This window comes from Paramisgurnus dabryanus, chromosome 2 (assembly GCF_030506205.2).
Source record: "Paramisgurnus dabryanus chromosome 2, PD_genome_1.1, whole genome shotgun sequence".
In the NCBI taxonomy this organism is placed as follows: Eukaryota; Metazoa; Chordata; class Actinopteri; order Cypriniformes; family Cobitidae; genus Paramisgurnus; species Paramisgurnus dabryanus.
In genome coordinates this window covers 25,834,780-25,854,545 of record NC_133338.1, presented here as the reverse complement: position 1 = coordinate 25,854,545, position 19,766 = coordinate 25,834,780, and the positions used below count along the sequence as shown (strand labels likewise).

The 19,766-nt window shown below is 38.2% G+C and overlaps 1 protein-coding gene across 1 annotated transcript in view; it reads right to left on the bottom strand.

Annotated features, from left to right (window-relative positions):
- The window catches only part of tp53i11a (tumor protein p53 inducible protein 11a), a 71,080-nt gene that overhangs the window by 10,727 nt on the left and 40,587 nt on the right, over nucleotides 1-19,766 (bottom strand). Inside the window, exons 3-5 of the mRNA XM_065248848.1 lie at nucleotides 13,350-13,521; nucleotides 4,152-4,210; nucleotides 3,924-3,972 (exon numbers count right to left, since the gene is read on the bottom strand). Of these exons, the coding sequence (XP_065104920.1) occupies nucleotides 3,924-3,972; nucleotides 4,152-4,210; nucleotides 13,350-13,475 (234 nt within the window). The 5' untranslated portion in view covers nucleotides 13,476-13,521. The remainder of the gene's footprint in view (nucleotides 1-3,923; nucleotides 3,973-4,151; nucleotides 4,211-13,349; nucleotides 13,522-19,766) is intronic.

The following is a 19,766-nucleotide window of genomic DNA, read 5'->3' as shown; positions in this document are numbered from 1 at the left end:
CAGGCACTTATTTTGACAACACAGGTGATGCACATAGGATTATTCGATGTGCCGAACACATATTTAGAAATTACAAACCACACACATGAGGGGCTGGCTACATACATGTTGTGACAAACTTCGCATCGTGCTCCCTCGAAAAAACGAAGTCACCAGCCGCCACTTCTGATTATTTATGGCAATAAAGTAGCATAATAATTCAAGTACATCCTTTCTAAGAACACAACTTTAAGATTAAAAATATGAAATATTAATATGAAATTGGAATGGAAGAAAAAATATTCTAAATATTTGAAACATAAATATAATAAAATATGCATTTAAATTTTAAACATCTTATAGTCATTGTTCAGTGTAAATCCCAGCCTCACAGCATTAATTGCTATAAACGAGTGTTACTCTAATCGAATCTGTATGCGCCATTACGTTTAGTCACGTTTATAAAAGCTACACCTTAGATCTCACTGCTTGATGTTATGTTATGTTTCAGATGACTTTTTATTTGTATAGCTCTTTTCACAGATTCGGCCGAATACTGGGCTTTTTGACGGGGTTCGGGTTCGGCCGAATCTTAAAAAAATTTCCACCGAACCGAACCCTAAGCTTGCGCTACGCTGGTCGACGTCACACGGCCGTTGATTACACACATCAGGTGCTGACGTGGAGATAAGTGTTTTTTTTTCCGGTGAGCCGAGGGGCGTTTCACATTTCGTGGACGCACCTGGAAAAACTAACGCATCGCACCGCATCGCTTTCATTGTGCTTTGCAGTCGGGCTATCAAAATGCATCCCTGCCCTGCCCGTCGGGCTATCTTGACTTATAGGGAGGAAAAAATGCTTATGTATTCTCTCACAGATTTGGATGGGTAATTGTGGTGCATGAAATTCAGGCATTGGGTATTTAAATTGCGTTTCAGCGCGCGCTCGAGTTTTACTTTCACTTTCGCGATCGGGCGAAGCCGCAGTACAGGAAGCAATCCGTACTGATTTGTCATGGATTTTTGTGCAAACCCTCCAACTTCGTCCTGTCAGTCATAACTATCCTCACTTAAGAAAATTAAATCCCCTGCAGCAAGCTTTAAAGGAGACATATCATGCTAAATCCACTTTCTTGGCTCTTAAATGCATTTTGTTGTATATTTGTAGTGTTTATAAGTACATAAAAGTTGAAATTAGTCTCTTCAGGTGCTTTGTTGATATCTTTATATTCTGTTTTGGTCATATTTTTCAACCGGTTCTGATTTTTCTATTATCTCTTACGTTTTTTGAACAATTACGTCACAGTATTTGCAGCGGAACTGCTAAATAAGGACATCGACTTCCAGCCCAACACTACGAGCAATCCGCCATTTTATATTTCTCGCTGCGATATTGTAGTCCAAGCTCAAGGAAGCAGAAGTTACGAGAGCGTAAGAAATGTACTCACATCTGTGGGTAAAGTCATTTTTGTGTGCCCGAGGCACTTTAAGGATAACTACTTCACCAATCTCCGCCAGTATAAAGAAGGATTTGCCAATAGACTTCGTCTGATTGAGGGGTCAATTACTTCTTTCTTTGGAGACGACGAGCAGAGCACTTCGGTAAGCAGTTTATAACTTAAAGTAAAAAAGTAAAGTACACGGTGGTCATGGTTTAGCAGTGCTGTTTCTCACTCCGAAGGCTGCAGCCTGCGGAGATCGCTTTTGGGCATCAAGCCTGGTTTAAGTTAACTGAGCATCACACTTGCAAGTCATGAGCATATTACAACAACTTACGATTAACTAAGAATAATAGTAAACTTTATAATTGTTAATATTCTGAAATAAGACCGTCTTGATGACGTATGCAGCCTAGATATGCGACCTCCGAAGGCTGCAGCCTCACACCATTGCGATACCTCCATATGAAGACGTTGTTCTGCAGGTTCGTCGTCTTCATTTTCCTCTCAGTCCGTTTCCGACTCTGGCGCGAACATATAAGGCTGGATGGACAAGTCTTCCGTTGTTGACATTTTGTGAATAACGAGTAAATAAAAAGTTTCTGTGCAGCTAGATAATCGTATCTCTGCTATAAAACTACAAAAATGGCCGAACGGGGTGGAGTTTAACCGAGTGTCACCTCTGCAACCTGGAGAGGGGGCAGGGTATGACGTGCATTTAAAAAGACAGTACCAAAACGAGTTGCTCTCAGATGCACATCAGAAAAGGGGTAGAAAGGGGGCCTGTGGGGCTATAATAATGAGGAATTCAGACCCAAGCATTGCAGTTTCGCTTTACATAGACCACAAATAGATGATTTATATGTAAAAAGGACAGATTTAAAAGCATGATATGTCTGCTTTAAAGTGATATAGATTGTACGGGCAGTGAAGAGAGTGACTCTGTGCAGAATCGCTCTTAAAGCGACAGTAGCCCCTGCTTTTCTGATTGAAAAAATTATCCAATCTCTAACTGGACGATCCAAACTGTGAGTTAATTGAAAAAATTATCCAATCTCTAACTGGACGATCCAAACTGTGAGTTTAGTGACCCACTGAACCACTTTTAAATGGTGAGTATATCTGGTGTGGGGATGAGCGGGAACAGTTGGTTTATATGGAAATCCAGTTTTTTTTTTTTGTAGCTTTGAAACCAATTCCGTTCGAATTTATTCTTTAAAAAATGTATATGAAGAGTTAAATAAAATGAGTTACTGCCAAAATCAGTATTGTATCAGGTGAGTATAACAAAGTAAATTCTTAATTTTACACAAAATCCAATATCTGCCATCCTATTTTGTCCTTTTTTCTCCCTTTTTTCCCAAAATGCGATAAACGCCAGTCCTTCTCTGCAGAATGCAATAAATCCATTCAACAAATCACAGCGCACATGGAATCCTAGTTTTCCTCATCTACTTTGTTCTTTGTGATCAACAAACAAACAAAAACAAAATAATACTTTGAAGGCATTGCTAAACCTGTAGAGGTTTTCTGCGCGGGAGAAGAAACTTAAGCCATCAAAATCGAATAATTTACACGAGAGGCACTCGGGAGACGGAACAATGCCAGTTGTTGCTTTTTCTCCTGACAGCATCAAGCTTCTGTCATGCTAACACATTGACCCCAGGCGATCTTATGAAAAACTTTCCATTATTTTACTCGAAGCCTACAAAAATCGAGTTGGATCAAAACATTTTACAGCTGATCGCTGTCAAAAAAGTTTAGCGACGACGTCCCAAGTAAAAAGCATCAATGGCAGTGTTCTTTTCTCTTTCACCGCCATTGACGAGATATCTCGTCAATTAAGAGAAAATGCTTCCCCGCCAATGACGAGATTTTCCGTCTTTCCGCAATACCGCTATTATCCACCAGGTGGCTCCCTTCCGCAACTTTTTAAACCCGGAAGTATTGCCCTATGGCAAGCTGCTGCATGTCCGTGTCTGTTTTAAAGATCGCTCTGAATGGGAACTCTATGAAACGTCCGTCACAAAAATGGAATTATCTCTGCTTTTTGCTCATAATGTGGTGTTTTTGTAGAAACCTACCCATATTCAAAAGCTGATTACAAAAGAACCACTAAAGGTAGGATGAAACTGTTTTTTTGTTTGAAAGCAGAGGGTCTGTTCTTTCATTTGGTATATTGTATGTTTATATATTTAAAGAGAAGAACATTTTCTGGAAGGCATTAAACTTTGGTGAAAATCATGAAAAACTTGAGTAGCATTATATGTATAAGGACTTGTTTTTGCATATGTGGACCGTTCCAAATCGGTCATTTCTGGTCATACGAGTTTCCATTTCACTTAGCTGACCATCAAGGCACAAGACAGCAAGGCAGTTCACTAGATTGTGAGACAGAGCCATATCCTGCCCTACCTGTAGATGCTTGACACAAAGTAGTTTATTACTACCTTTTTAAAGCATGAGTAGGCTATTAGACGATGGACACACCACCAGTAATGCTCACCATTAGAGATGTAGATGTAAACAGCACGGCAGAGATGAGGAGCCAAAGCCTGAAAGCAAAGAACTAAAAACATTACACATCAAACCGACTGGCCTCTAGTAAAACAAATTGCTACACACTAATCCCTGCAGGACTGCCAAAAAGCAAAACTGTTGCAGTGACAAGCCTGCCTAACATGAAGTCAATGTTTAGACATGAAGAGACTAAAAGTCGGAATGGAAGTCTTACCGAAGGCCAAAAGGCTCACGTACAGCAAACTTCATCTCATTACCCAACATCTGACTGATCTGCAAAACAAAGGAAATGATCAATATTTGCATTGAACATTTTATCTTTTCTATAAACCCACTAATCCTCTGCAGGGTCAGGGAAGGGTTGGAGACAATATCAGCATCATTATATAAATATATATAAATATAAACAAATATATAAATACTGAAGTTTAATAAATGGAAAATGTATTTAAGATATAAGATGTCCAACTTCAACATTTTGTTCAACATTTTACAAAATTAGGTGGTGCAATAAAATGTAGACCCATGGTCTGAAAATACAAAATTGGCCTTTCATTTCAAGGCCTGAGGCCAAAAAGGATTATCAAATTTGCCTGCCAGGACTAAAACAGACCATACAGAAAGACACTGTTTTATTTTATGTTGCATCTGGAGGGAGTGATAGGAAAGTTTGAGTTGTGCTGATCTAATACGCCCGTTCTGACAGTCGGTAGGTTGGTTTCACAATGATGGCATTGTGTTCCTGTACAGCCCTGTCAAATCTCAACTGCAGGCCTCAGGGGAGCACAGGCTCACCAGACAGATGTTAATAAAGAGATGTGGATGTGCATGTGGAATATTGTGTTTGGGATTTTACAAGATTAAAAGGATACTCCAGCCAAATATCAAAATTACCCCATGATTTACTAACCTCAAGCAATGCAAGATACATATGTCCATCATCTTTCAAACACATTTGGAGCTATGTCCTTATAATGTGAAAAAACAGGGATCAGGGAACAACTTCTGACTTTGAAGCCCAAAAAAGTGCATTCATCCTTTCATAGACTTAATCCACACGGCTCCAAGAGATTAATAATCATCTTCTGGGGGTAATCGATGCGATATTGTAAGAAAAATATCCTTATTTTAATCTTTATAAACTATAAACGACACCATCTTGTACGCGATTTATGAGAGTCACTGTGCAATGTTCAAATGCAGTTTGAAATATGGATTTTTTTCTTACAAAATAATAACAGAAGACCGCTCTATACATAAATACAAGCATATTAGATAGACTGCAATCAAAGCACCACCTTTGTTATACTTATGTTAATAAGCTTTATAGCATTATAAACAGAAGACCTTTATTCTGCCCTCCAAAGCCTAAGTGCAGTATCTACGTAAACACTGAAACTGAGAAAAATGGCTTTAAATTTTTTACACTAGCCAGCCAAACATGTTGTAGGTAGATTAGTGGTAATGCATTCATGTATTGCCTTGTTAGGAAGAAATTTTTTATAGATAAAAATCATGACCACCGATGTGACCTTTGACTCCCAAAATGCAGATACTGCACTCTGCCTTTGAAAGACCTTACACAACTAAAACACTATTGCAAAAGCAAAGTGCAGTATCTACGAACTAAATGTGTTCATTCAACTTTTTCTCATGCTTCTTAATACATTTTGATTGTTTTTAATAACTGTAATAGTTTTATTTATGTTTGTGAATGCTAAAAATGCTCCTTTTACCACAAAGAGAGTATTTAACTCACTTTATTAATTTTTATTTATTAAAAAATTACATTAGACGAGGTTTACTTTAAAACAGTAGTTAAAAATTAACATAATTTAAAAATAGAAGAACATGTTTGTCCCAAAGATATTATTGTTTCAAATGTACTAAAAGTGGTAACTAACAGTATGTACATTTTAGTTAATTTTCATCTCAAAGTAGCACAGTTATGTAAACTTAGATATTTTTAAGATTAGCTTAAGAAGTACTAAACTAAATGTTTTAATATTAAGTAGCCTACAAAATTAGTTCGTGGAGAAAGAGCACTTATTATGGAAGTGTACTTTTTCACCTAGCGTGCTTTCTGCTGGCCCGGCTGCACTCGTCAGGTTGACTGGGCTCCGCTATCTTTGCCTAACAATAAAACTTTACCAGCGTCTTATCAAACTTTTGAAGGAGTAACCCCTGTCAATACAATTTGATTAGCTGCCTAAAAAGTGGAGAGATGTTCGAATCAACAAACACCAATGCGCTTGAATCGGATTATATCATTATTGTCGGAGGATATTGCCTTCAATGGACGAGCACAGGTAGGTCAAAACTTGCTAGCAGCTGGCTAGTCAATGTTAACTACTTATAAAGCTGTAATTTGCCTTAGCATGAGTTATTATTTAGCTATCTTCCTTACCAGTATTTGTTTTTTTGCGTTTTAACGCGAGTTCAACCATCATTTTGCCGCGGGATTGTGCCATGGTTTGTTGTTTCTGTGTGTTACGATCGGGGGAAACCGCAGTATCTGCGGTATCAAAGCCGGAAAAACAAAGCCAGAACGCAGTAACATCACTTACTGCGGTTTGCCTTGGTATTAGCATGGATTTTGTAGTTACTGCAATTTTGACACCCTCATTTCTCTGAAACGGGACAAAATTGAACCAGGAGACTTTGTCACAAGACAGAACAGATGTCATAAAGCTCATTTCAAACCTTAACTCAATTTCGACCAAGTGTGTAGTTACTGCGCTTTCGCTTTGGACGGCAGTATTGGTGCTGTGTGGATTACCCCTGTAAAGGATGAAGGCACTTAGGTTCCCACACTTTAGTTAACTTCAAATTCAAGGACCTTGCAAGGATTTTCCAGGTCCAATACTCTCAAATTCAAGGACTAAATGTGGGGACACATTTTAAGGGAGAGCAAGGTTACATTGTGTTACCTTTTAAGATACATTGTTACAGTTCCCTTTGCGGAAACTCGCTCTGAGTCACTGCGGTGACACTTTGCGGACGCCTCCAGGGGTAAGTGTGTCTAATGTGTATATCATGTTCAACCAATATTGAAGCTTAACAACAAAGACAGGATGACGCGGAAGCCAGGAAGCATATCACTATCTGAAATATTGCCAAAGGCGGCGTTACAGGGACGCAGGAATTATGACAAAGAAGACGCATCGCCTCGTTCCCTTCTCAAGGAACAACAGTTACATACGTAACCTGAGACGTTTTCATGTGTCAAACACAACTATGTAAAAAAGCATTTTGGTATGAATCAACATTTGCATACAGAAGATATAAGCATTTAAAACGAACAGTTTAGCACGTGTGCTTAAAGGAGCATTTCACCCGTAGAAACATTAATCTTTATTGAAAGTGTGTTATATTTGTAGGTGAAATTTAACATACATTTAGAATTTGATGCCTATTTGACCGAGAAAAGGGGTGTTTGTAGTCTCACTCCCTCAACAAAGATATTGGACTTCCTTCTTTCAATGATGCAAAATGATGATTTTTACATCATTGAAAGAATGAAGTGCAAGACTGAAATCTGTATTTCTCCTGTCTCAGCGGCAACTGAGAAAATTATGCATGACCATTAAAAAACATGTCTGGGGTTCTAACTATACAAAGCTTAATGCAAATGGGTGAAGTGTCCCTTTAAAAAGTCTAGAACTTTTATGATATTATCCTACACTACACAGGGAATATGTTTTTTTTTAGAAAACTTCTTGCATAAAATAGATTCAAGCACTTTCAATGACCTGTATCTATGTATTGTATATTTTCAAAAACTTGAAGGATTTGAAGGACCCGTGGGAACCTTGGGGTTTAAAGTCAGAAGTTGTTCCCTGATCCATGTTTTCTACCATTATAATTCTTGGAAGAGCAAGGATGTTTACATCATGGGGACATTTTAATCTTTTGTTGGAGTATCCCTTTAATGTGTGTCTTAAATTATAAAATCAAGTATGCTACTTCAAAAATATTGTATGTAAAACAAGGATGATTTTGAGTCTAGCAAAACTCACTTTTTTATTTGGCTGACCTTTTACAGAGCTGAGTTCCTGTGAGTTAACAAATATGTTTTCTTTTTTATTTAGTTAAGGCCCGGCTTAAATACATTACTGACCAATTCCACCTTGGCAACAGTTGTCATCTGTAATATTCTGTCACATGAATTTGATGTTATATAAACATTTATCTATAAATACACTGTTAATCCAGATGCTATGAAACAGTTGGCGTTATATTTTACTCAGCTTATTTTCTTTGCAGCAAATAGGAAAACCTGCCAGACCTAACAACAGTTACCAAGGTGGGCGAGCATAGGAAAGACGCAAGAGTAAATCAGTAAGTCTAAGATGTTTCGTTCATCAAAAACATGTAAATTTATATAAAAAAATAGGTGCATGCATTACTAATGCAATTAAGATATAACTTTGATGTCCACTATAGGAGATTAGCACAATAATGCCGTCTTCCTCTTTCCATTTCTATCCCTGAATGATGGATTTGATTTGACTTCCAGGGGTAAAAAATCAGCACTTCCTAATGGCCATTAAACATTCAGTCTCTCTCCTTCTTCCATCCCAAGTTAGCTGGATATATCCCTCTCCATCATGCTCCACTAAAAGCTTCTGCGCGCGGTGGGTAATTTAGAGTTGATGAAAACCTGATCCTTTGCTGATGGGGGACTACGGTGCTGAAAGCTTGAGGAAAGGTCGTATTATAAAGCAAGCCAGAGATTGCACTGAGATGTGACGGCTGTAATCTGGAGAATGTGGTCCTAATCAATGCTTGCAAAAAGGCTCCTCAACACCATTCCAGTGACGTTCCTTTAATAAAGTTATTTCTGTTTCTGGTAAAGCATTGTGTTAGCAACACAAAGGTCAAAGGTTCGATCCCAAAGAACATGCATACTGAAGAAAGAAATGTATGCACTGTAAGAAACTTTGAATAAAAGCCAAATGCAAATGTAAAAAAAAAAATGCACTTCTCCTTAGAGACAGTTGATGTGCTTCACAGTGTGTGTTTGAATGGGGGCGTGTGCGACCCTCTCAGCAACACATGCCGTACAGTAATTGCTTTACAATAAAACGAATGCCAAAGTCAATTTGACATTAGTTGTACTTAAATCTGTTTAGCTAATTTTAATAACTACACTATAATTAATCTACTTCCATTCATTTAGATTATATTGAGGAGGCAGTGTGCCAAATACTTTGCCATTTGAAGATTTCAAATATAAATGATCCTGTATTTACTGGCCAGTAAAGAGCAGTAGCTTATATGCAAGTCATTGATTTGCTCTCTTGAAAAAAATGACTGCAGTGTTCAGACAGTATACATTCAGTACTAAGAAACAAAAGCATGTCTAGTGCTATGGGAGACCTCCATTCAATCGACACCTCGCTTCGCTTGTTTTTTTTGGGGGGGGGGGTTAACACATCTCGACAGCTTCTGGGAACAGGGAGTACTCGTGAGGCAGTTTTCTCATAAGACCCGTAATGATGGATGCAACACAGTATGTTTGTTTGACCACAGAAACCGTGCTAATAGCTTATTTGAGCGATGAGTTAATGGAGAAATCAAATGCACTACATCAAATACATCATGCCTTACATTATCATCCGGACAAAATCAATGTCGCGGGCGAGTGCAAGTCTTTTACAACTAATGGAAAAACTAAATCATTTGCCCACCACAAATTAGTGTTTTGAGGCAACATTCATGTAGCACACACTTGAAATTGTATCATTCATTTACATTAATGCATTCAGCAGACCATATCCAAAGAGACTTTAAGGTACACATTTAATCAAGATTGCGAAATGAACCCATGATCTCTAATAAATGCTGATTAATTAACATAGTCTCCCTAAAAAGTTTATATGAACCTGAACTGATGCACACAGCTCCACCAATCACGGAGCTGAATGAGACATCAATGCTGGATGGGCAGACTGCCCCTTTAATGGATGTTTTTATCTTTCTCTGTGACCCTACACCTGGTTTGATGTGCAGCAGAGAGGGCAGCTGTGTCTGAGTGCCATCCATGTTTCACGTGAAGTACCTCAAAGTGTCACGAGCGCAGTGGCGCGAGTCGGTTTGAGCAGCGTTGAGCACGAACCGTGTGGTTAAAGACAAAGGTAGTGCCAGTTAGCTCTCATTGTGGGTTATTCATGGTGGTGTGATGTGACTGCAGGCAGGATGAGTGTGAGGGGTGGATGCCATAACTCATCTATTCAACCACCAGCAGGTGTGCACCAAATGCACTATAAATTTGTGTTTACCGTGTTAGGCTGACATCCATGCACATTTCATCTATTGGATGAGAGCTCTGTGTGTGCAGTATGTTTAGTACGGTATATTCTGATCTATTCATATCTCGTTTTGATGCAATATTGCTTTCCAGATATGGAATATCTTAAAATAGAAAAAAATCAAAAAGCCAATTGGAAACAAAAATATAAAACAAATCAAGACCATTTGGATTACTCATGAAATTAAGAATCAGAAGGTTTGTGGCTTTCACTGTACTTCATGTGTGTTAACCTTTAATATATTTACTGCATGTGCTAGTATATTCAAACATTGACCAAATTATTTTTTTAGCAGTTTATGCATATAGCCTCTTGGTCAAACATTTTTACGACTCATTGCCCCTCGTTTTAATGGTACCAAGTATTAAATCATGTTATGGCTGTAAAGTAAATGAAAGACACATTCCCCGTCAAGCTAAGCCTGGTGCTTTATATAAAGCCTTTACCAACATTTGGCACAATGGTGTATTATAGAAAATTTTGGCATAGGCTATAAAATATATGACTTAAGATCAGGGGCGTCGCTAGACCCCTTTTACTGGGGCACGTGCCCCAGTGTAAATCTTTTGTGCCCCGGTGTAAATCTCAAGTTTAAATTTTAGCAGTTAACTAGTATATTCCTTTACAAAGACAATCGCGGCAAAAACGGATGTTTATGCAAAGTAGTTACCCAATTTAGGCTGCGACGAAGCAGTCGAATTGACGCGTGTACGCATGTATCCATGGACGCGCGCGTTTGCGTTCACCGCGCACAACCGCATTCAAAAGGTGACGCCACGCGAGTGCTTATGACAGCATAACGAAACTAAAGTAAGTTTCTAAATAATAATTCTAATCTTATTTTGACTCGATCATTATTGGCTTCTGTAGATGGACATAAGAAATGTTTTGTGCAAAGCAGGGAAAGGGAAGCAGAAAGGATAGATTATGAGTTTAAGGGAGTTAAGACAAACTACATCCTGACCCTGTCAGGTCTCAAACATTAGAGGAAAAATCTCAGGAAAACCTCTTATCAAGTCTATAGAATTGCATTGTTGCTGAGAAAATCAACAGATGTATGTGTTATACTGTTCTGTATTCTGAGATATGAAATTAATATTTAGTTTACTAATATTTAACTCTAGGACACTATAAACAGTTAGCATCTATGACTGAGATTATTTAGTATAGCAGTCATAAAATGACTGGTTTCTTAAAATATTCTAGTAAAAATAAGTTATTAATCATTGCTATCATTGTATAATGTAGAAAATATTTCTCTGCTGTCATTATTTCCAAACATGTTATGCCATTTATGCTTTCAAACATGTTAATAATGTTAGGTATGATGAAGATTACACTTGTATATAAGTATCTTCCGCAGTTACTGTTGCACTAGAATAGTGGGTTAAGCAAATGACATTGTATAGAAGTGTTGCACACTTCTCGCACACAGCAGGCTTTCAAAAAAAACATGAGCAAAAAATTGGGGGCCTGTGCCCCAGTAGAGCTTTATGTCTAGCAACGCCCCTGCTTAAGATTTAAATGTGTGTTTGGATGACAGGTTTGAAAGAGTGAAGTGTCCAATTAAAATAAACAACTGAATTCTTTCCTTAGTGGCAAAAAAGTGCTCACATTGCAGCTGAGCTTAGCTAAGGTCAACTAATACATAAATAATCAACCAGTGTTCTGCAAAACCCCTGTCTGACTCTAAACTTCAGTGTCCTGTGGTGACATTTCTTCCCTATGCAAATGCAGATCTGGTGCTGCTGTCAGCTTTTGCACAAGGGCTTCGGCTGTAACTAGAGCTGTCACTAGAATTGGGCCCTGACAGTCACTTTGAAATTGAAAAAAATCTATTTTTAAAAAAGTAGAATATATATTTATTTTGGGATACACGGCCTAAAGGATACATTAAAGGAATATTCCATTTTCTTAAAAGAAAAATCCAGATAATTTACTCACCACCATGTCATCCAAAATGTTGATGTCTTTCTTTGTTCAGTCGAGAAGAAATTATGTTTTTTGAGGAAAACATTGCAGGATTTTTCTCATTTTAATGGACTTTAATAGAGCCCAACATTTAATACTTAACTCAACACTTAACAGTTTTTTTTCAACGGAGTTTCAAAGGACTCTAAACGATCCCAAACGAGGCATAAGGGTCTTATCTAGTGAAACGATTGTCATTTTTGACAAGAAAAATAAAAATATGCTCTTTTAAACCACAACTTTTCGTCTAGGTCCGGTCCAGCGCGACCTAACGTAAATGCGTAGTGACGTAGGGAGGTCACGTGTTACATATATAAAACGCACATTTGCGGACCATTGTAAACAACAAACTGACACAAAGACATTAATTAGTATCAGTTGACATACAACAACGTAGGAAGGGTCCTCTTTCAACACACTTGTAAACACTGGGGCGGAGTTTCGCGTTCGTCCTCTGTGACCTCTTGACGTCGTGAAGTATTGCGTGAGGTCACGCTGGCGCATCACGACCGGATCTAGACGAGAAGTTGTGGTTTAAAAGTGTATATTTGTTATTTTATTGTCAAAAATGACAATCGTTTCGCTAGATAAGACCCTTATGCCTCATTTGGGATCGTTTATAGTCCTTTGAAACTCAGTTGAAAAAAACTGTTAAGTGTTGAGTTAAGTATTAAATGTTGGGCTCTATTAAAGTCCATTAAAATGAGAAAAATCTAGCAATGTTTTCCTCAAAAAACATAATTTCTTCTCGACTGAACAAAGAAAGACATTAACATTTTGGATGACATGGTGGTTAGTAAATTATCTGGATTTTTCTTTTAAGAAAATGGAATATTCCTTTAATAGTGTAATAAAATGGTTCACTCTAATAATGTCTGGGTTATTTTTAACCCATAATGTGTAAATATTGGACATGTGCTGGATTAAAAATGACCCAGTGTTGGGTTGTTGTTATGCAACCATTGGATATAATAACCCAGCAGTTTGGTTAAACAATCCAGCATTGGATAACCCAGTGGTGTGTTCTGTCCAATATTTACTCAACATGGCTTAAAAATAACCCAGCCATTTTTAGAGCATTGATTAATGACATTAATTAACACCGCTGCAGGTGAGTGCATCAATACCTTTGACCTGTGCACTTCCCCATCGTCATCCTCTCCACCGACACCCAGGACCTTGCGGGACTTGAGGCGACTCACAAGATCAGTCTGACTGTGTTTCTTCATGAGAGGAGGAGGTGTGGAAGCCATGACAGCAGCAGTATGCAGAAGGCACTTTAGTGAGCTGTCAGAGGGACTGAGAAAATAATGCATCTCAGAACTGTTTGTACCCAGTATTCAAATGATGTAGAGCTATACATAAACATGCAGGGTGTAACCATTGCTTGCTGCTTTGTTTAATACCAATATTTTAAGATATTCTTAGGTATAAATAAAAGCTACAACTTCAAGAAAGAAGAATATATGAATGTATAAATACTCTGAGGTGTGTTCACATTTTCTCACACATGCACTCACAGGGGAAATTGTGTTCGTCTGATTTGATATGCTAGCAAAAATCACATTTCTAGGAGGGCAAAAAAGGCAGGTAAAATATCTGTAGAAAGCTAAAGTGATCAAGGTTATATGGATAGTTCGGCCAAAAATTATATTAACCCGTGATTTACTCACCCCCAAGCCGTCAGTCATTTTTCAGAAAAAAACACATTTTCAGTTATTTTAGAAAATGTTTTAGATCTTTCAGTAAATCAAATGTAAAGTTACGGGTCCACTTCTTCAAGTCCAAAAAATGTGCATCCATTTTTCACAAAATCCAAACGGCTCCATGATGATAAACAAAGGCCTTCTGAGGGTAATCAGCACGGTGTTGTTGTAGAAATAGCCATACTTTAAACTTTATAAACTAAAATAACTAGCTCTGCTAACGCCGCCATCTTGGTCGCGTCCGCATTCAAGATGAGAGCGTTCGAAGTTTACGGAGGTTTCTCTGGTCTTGCTCTGTGCCCCCGTCCTCCGCATTTGTCATTCGTCACTAAGAAAAGTGTGTACACTACGCTAATACTCTCTCCTGAATAGAGAGGAGTCTAAGATGGCGGCATTATCGGGAGATAGTTATTTTCTTTTTATAAAGTTTTAAATATGGATATTTCTACAACAAAACGGCGCGGATTACCCTCAGAAGGCCTTTCTTTTCATCATGGGGCCGTTTGGATTTATTTTGTGAATGATGGATGCACCTTTTTTGGACTTGAAGGTCGCTCTGGCAGTTCACAGGACCGGAGATAGTGGTTTAAAAGTGCATATTTTTAATTTTTCTTGTCAAGAATGACAATCATTTCGCTAGATAAAACCCTTATGCCTCGTTTGGGATCATTAAGGGGCTGTTTACACTTGGTATTAAGATGTGTTTTCATCGATCGGATCACAAGTGGACGAGAGAGACACATCACGTATACACCATGGTATTTAAATCTGTCTCTTTTGTCCACTTTCGACCGCTTTTGTCCTGAATACTGTGAGGGGGTGGTCTGTCAAGACGGTGGGCGAGTCTCTCTGCTGTCATTCAATTGCAAGCGGGAGTAATTATGAGTTTGGACGCAAACTTATAATATGTCGGAGTCTGCTTCCTGTTTAACAAGTAAACATGCTGCACAGAGTTTTGTACTTGTATATGTTAGAGCTTTCTCTGAATTTTCAGAGTAATTGATGAAATAGGATCGCGCAACTTTCACACTTTCACAACGAAACTACGGAGATCAGCGCCGCTTTAGTTTTATCAATGAAAGGCTAAAAATAGCGTTGTTCATGTGTGTTTAAGGCAGAAGTCAGAAAAATACGTAAAACTTGAGTTTAGTACCTCAGATTAGATAAATGGGCAGAGAGAAGGCGGTCGTGGGTGGCTGTTCGAACACATTCAACCACATGTGTGTTTACACCACAAAAACAATCCGATCGAAAGGGTTTTCGACTACCTCTGAATGTGGTTGAATGTGGTCGAAAGTGGATGCGTTCAAAACGTTTTGAACACCGTTTACACCTGGCATTAACGTCGTCCACTTGTGATCCGATCAAGGAAAACGCATGTTAATGCCTAGGTTAAACAGCCTCTTAGAGTCCTTTGAAACTCCGTTGAAAAAATTGTTAAGTGTTGAGTTAAGTGTTAGGGTCCATTAAAGTCCATTAAAATGAGAAAAATCCTGCAATGTTTTCCTCAAAAAACATAATTTCTTCTCAACTGAACAAAGAAAGACATCAACATTTTGGATGACATGGTGGTGAGTTAATTATTTGGATTTTTTTTAAGAAAATTGACTAATCCTTTAATAGTTTTTCCTTTTTGTGTTACCAATAATATTGCTCTCTGTTTAACACATTCTTAATGTTTAAATTGTCACAGAATTTTGAGATTTTCCCACAAATCAGCACATTGTGAAAAGAAGTTTACCATAAAGTTCAGTAATCACAGATATATATATATATATTGTATTATTTTTTATGCATCATGTGGGCCCTGTCTGACAGCAAAAAACAAACATTACTGAAAAAAAAAACATTACAGTAGTATTTAAATAAAGTAAGTTAAATAATTAATGCACCACAGCTATCTTCCAGAATTCCGGTGTTCTACAGAGGTTCAAAGACGGCAGACTTCTGCAGCACAGAGGGAGACAGGACGGATGTCTCTGATATTTTGTGCCGAGTGTTTATTGAACAACCCAAGGCCTGTCTAATCTAATTGATTAGCTTGGTGTTAATGAATAGTGTTAGTTTCATGTAGGCAACTGCTTCGTGTGGATCTCGACTCTTTAATCCTGGATATAATGAGGACAGACAGCACAGACTGCAGCTGCTCGACTTTTTGAGACACAGGGCTCTGCTTGTTGCTTACGTAATTAACGGATGAACCAAAGAAAAGCAGCGAAATGGTTAAAAATCTGATATTGTAATAAAGCTAGATAACTCATAGACCACATATTTCCTTATGCATTTAACCAACTGCTGACAGTACAGAATATTTTTCTTTACTAATGTATTTGACTGTATAATACACTGTCAGAAGAAATTGTCAAAAAAGTGTCCCCTAACTGTCACTGGGGCAGTACCTTTATACATCTTTGCAACAAAAAGTGCATATTAGTACCTCAAACAGAGGTATACACCCTTGCACCTACTGTAAATGGTACACTCTTAAAAAAAGGGTTAAAACAACACATGTTGTGTCTAGTTAAGGACAACACATTTAATGTTGTCCCTTTTATTTATTTGAACACAAAATCAACATGAAATGACACATAGGGCCCTATCTCGCACCCAGCGCAATTGACTTTGTCAGTGACCCATGTATCATTCGTATTTTGCACCGGCACACAGCGGGTTTTTCCCTCCACAGACGCACGTCGGCAAACTAGGAAATGAACTTGCGCTCCCTGGGCGGTTCAGCACAAAAAAGGAGGCGTGTTGCGGCGCAAACCATCCCTGATGCTATTTTGCAGTTTCAAAAAACAACTGCGCATTGTTCATTATGCTATTTTAAGGGCGCATGGTTGACCATAATGAATAGCGTGCACAACGCGCACACACTTTGCTTATCTAATTTACACAGATGCAACAGTTATTTTTGCAAATCATAAATTGTTACAATAAAAAATATTAACACATGAGATAAGGGAAATCATAGTGGTGAGCATTGTGCTGATAGTTTTTATTTATTTTGTGTGGCTGCATTAAAAAATTATCATGCAAATAACGATTAAAATATTTTCATAAGTTTGTTGTGTGGCTATATTACGTTTATTTTATGTAAATAATAATTAAAATGTTTTCATAAGAAACCTTAATGTATGTGAACTTGATTTGTAAGTGTACTTTGGGGTTGGACTGCTTGCGTTTATTGGCTTTCAGCGGTGAGGGTGGACGCAGCGATGTCCTCTGCTGGCGTCAGGTCCTGTGTAAAGGCAGATCCACCTCCCGTTACACGGCATTGTAGCGCTTGCGGCGCAACGTCCTGGGGATGCCAGCTGATGAGACAATTCCGGCTATTTCCTCCCACACCTGTTTAACCTACGCTGATTTGGGCGGGTTTCTCCCATCCCCATACAAAACAACTTCTCTGTGAACCGCTCCTGGCGTGCGCCTGGTAAATCAGTCATAATAATAGCAACCTGCCATGGAACTTGCTCACTTGCGTTTAAAGGGAATGTTGGATGACGTTCTGATTGGTTTATTTGATGTTACGCCCAAACCACACCTATGAATAATGAACCTACTTCAGACCAACCCCTTATTGATTTGCGCCTAGCACAAGAGTTATTTCTCCCGCCAGGAAAATAGCAACAGCGCCCAAGTTCCACCCACAAAGTCACTTGCGCTTTGCGCATCGCACTTGCGTTTCAGATCATTAAAATAGAGTACTTCCCCAATGACAGCTTGGGACCACTTTTTGACAAGATAGTAGCAGAAAACCATCAAGACACATACAAAAGTAAATATAAAGTAATTGCACCAAAATCGCTTTCAACTAAATCTATATGGGTTTACAGATTAGCTGGCCAATCAGGGACCCAGCGCTTTTCAGATCGATGAGCTTTGTACAAAATCAGAGCGTTTGAGGAAAGCAGTACATCTTGAGCAACAAAAATTTACGGTATGTGGAAAATAATGTGTTTATCATCATATACCACGCGAACACATTGCATTACTAAATACACAAAATAATGTCTTTTAACAATGTAGTAGTTGCACTTTAAATAAAATAATTGATTTTGCAGCACTGCTGATTCAGTGTCATAATCCAAGCTACTCTCAGATATTACATCTAAACCTCACCACCTGTTCATTTCACAGCCATTATTTTTACACCTTTTAGCAAGACAACCTGACAACTCTCCTCCTTCAACATCCAGGCCATACAACACAAAACCATTACATATACAAAATCTAAACAGTCTTCTCCATTGCTTTTCCTCTCAGCCAATCACTCAATACAGCTCATTTAGTTGTTCTTTAATCCCCACAGCAAACGGCAAGTTGTTTCTGTTGCCTGGTAACACACAAACTTCGCACCTTTCATATGATCAAAAATATATTCCGGGATCAAGCCTCTCTAATCATTAATCAGCTATCTGAGGCCAGCTGTTAATAATGATGTGCCCTTTATTCAAATGTTGGGCACCTCATTCCTCAGTTTTATTGACTTTGTGTTCAAAGGAGGTCTGTGAAGTGTGCAGAGGCCAAACATCTTAATTCTCCATTAGCCGTAGTTACAATTTGTGTTTACTCACTCCAATGGCAACCTATTTCAGTAAAGAATAATCTAGTGTGCTGACAAGAACACTAGAATGTTAAATCAGCCGGGAGGATGGCGGTGGCTGACCTAGCAATTTGTTTCCCTTCCCCTGAAGACAGACAAAAAAAAAGAGATGAAAAGGAGAAGAAAATGATGCACATGTTTTCAATGTTTACATCACCAAGACCTCAAATCATCTCTAAACATTTCCCAATTTGGTAAAGAAGGGACAACAATGGTTACATTTCATACAAAGGTTTCAACATCCATCATGCCACTCTTTTCACGGCAGTTCCTATAGACAGCCTATCAAGACCACTCTAAAAACAAACGGTGCTAGCACCAAAAGTGGTTCTTTGCTCGTAATCATAGAAGAACCGTTTTTAGTGCCATATAGCACCGGTGAAGCACCTGTGTAGAACCATATAGTGCTATGTAGAACCAAATGTGGTGCTATAGTGGTGCTATATGGCCCCTATATGGTTCTACACAGGTGCTTCACCGGTGCTTCACCGGTGCTATATGGCACTAAAAACGGTTCTTCTATGGTTACGATTCAAATCAACAGTTTTGGTGCTATATAGCACCGTTTGTTTTTTTAGAATGTATGGTCAGCATCTACCAAGGTTCAAGCATCTCCAGTAAATGGCAAAGACAATCACTGCAGGACATTTATCAGACAAAAGCTATGAAACAACATACTGTATGACATCAAACAACCTACCCATCCTCAATTAAGTTTTACTAGTCCAAAAAAAAGCTTAGTTCTGATTGGTTGAGAAATGTTCCCAGAGTGTTCATTATTTTTCTTTAAAACACACACCTAACCTGTCAAATGTCTATAAATAACCACCAGAGCAGTATTTGTGGTAACCGTGGTATAACGGAATAATTGACACCGGTCCTTTGAATTATTTGAAAATAATGCACAACTGTGGTGTAACAGCACTCCGCTTCAAAAAGTGCCGCATTACCACCTTGGGTGTGCATTATTTTCGAATAATTCAATGGCCCGTCGTCAATTATTCCTTACATAGCATTAACTGTATACATAAACTATAGATTAATCCTTATGACAAAGGGAATCAGACAAGAAAAGTGTGTGATTTTTTCTTTGTCCATTGTTGTTTGATTAATTGAATCTATTCTACACTAACACTATGAAAGGTTTTATTGGTGTGCTGTGACTTTAAAGATCCTTTTCTTTGTGTGTTTTTAAAGCTTTGATGGTGTTTACAATGCGCAATATAACATGT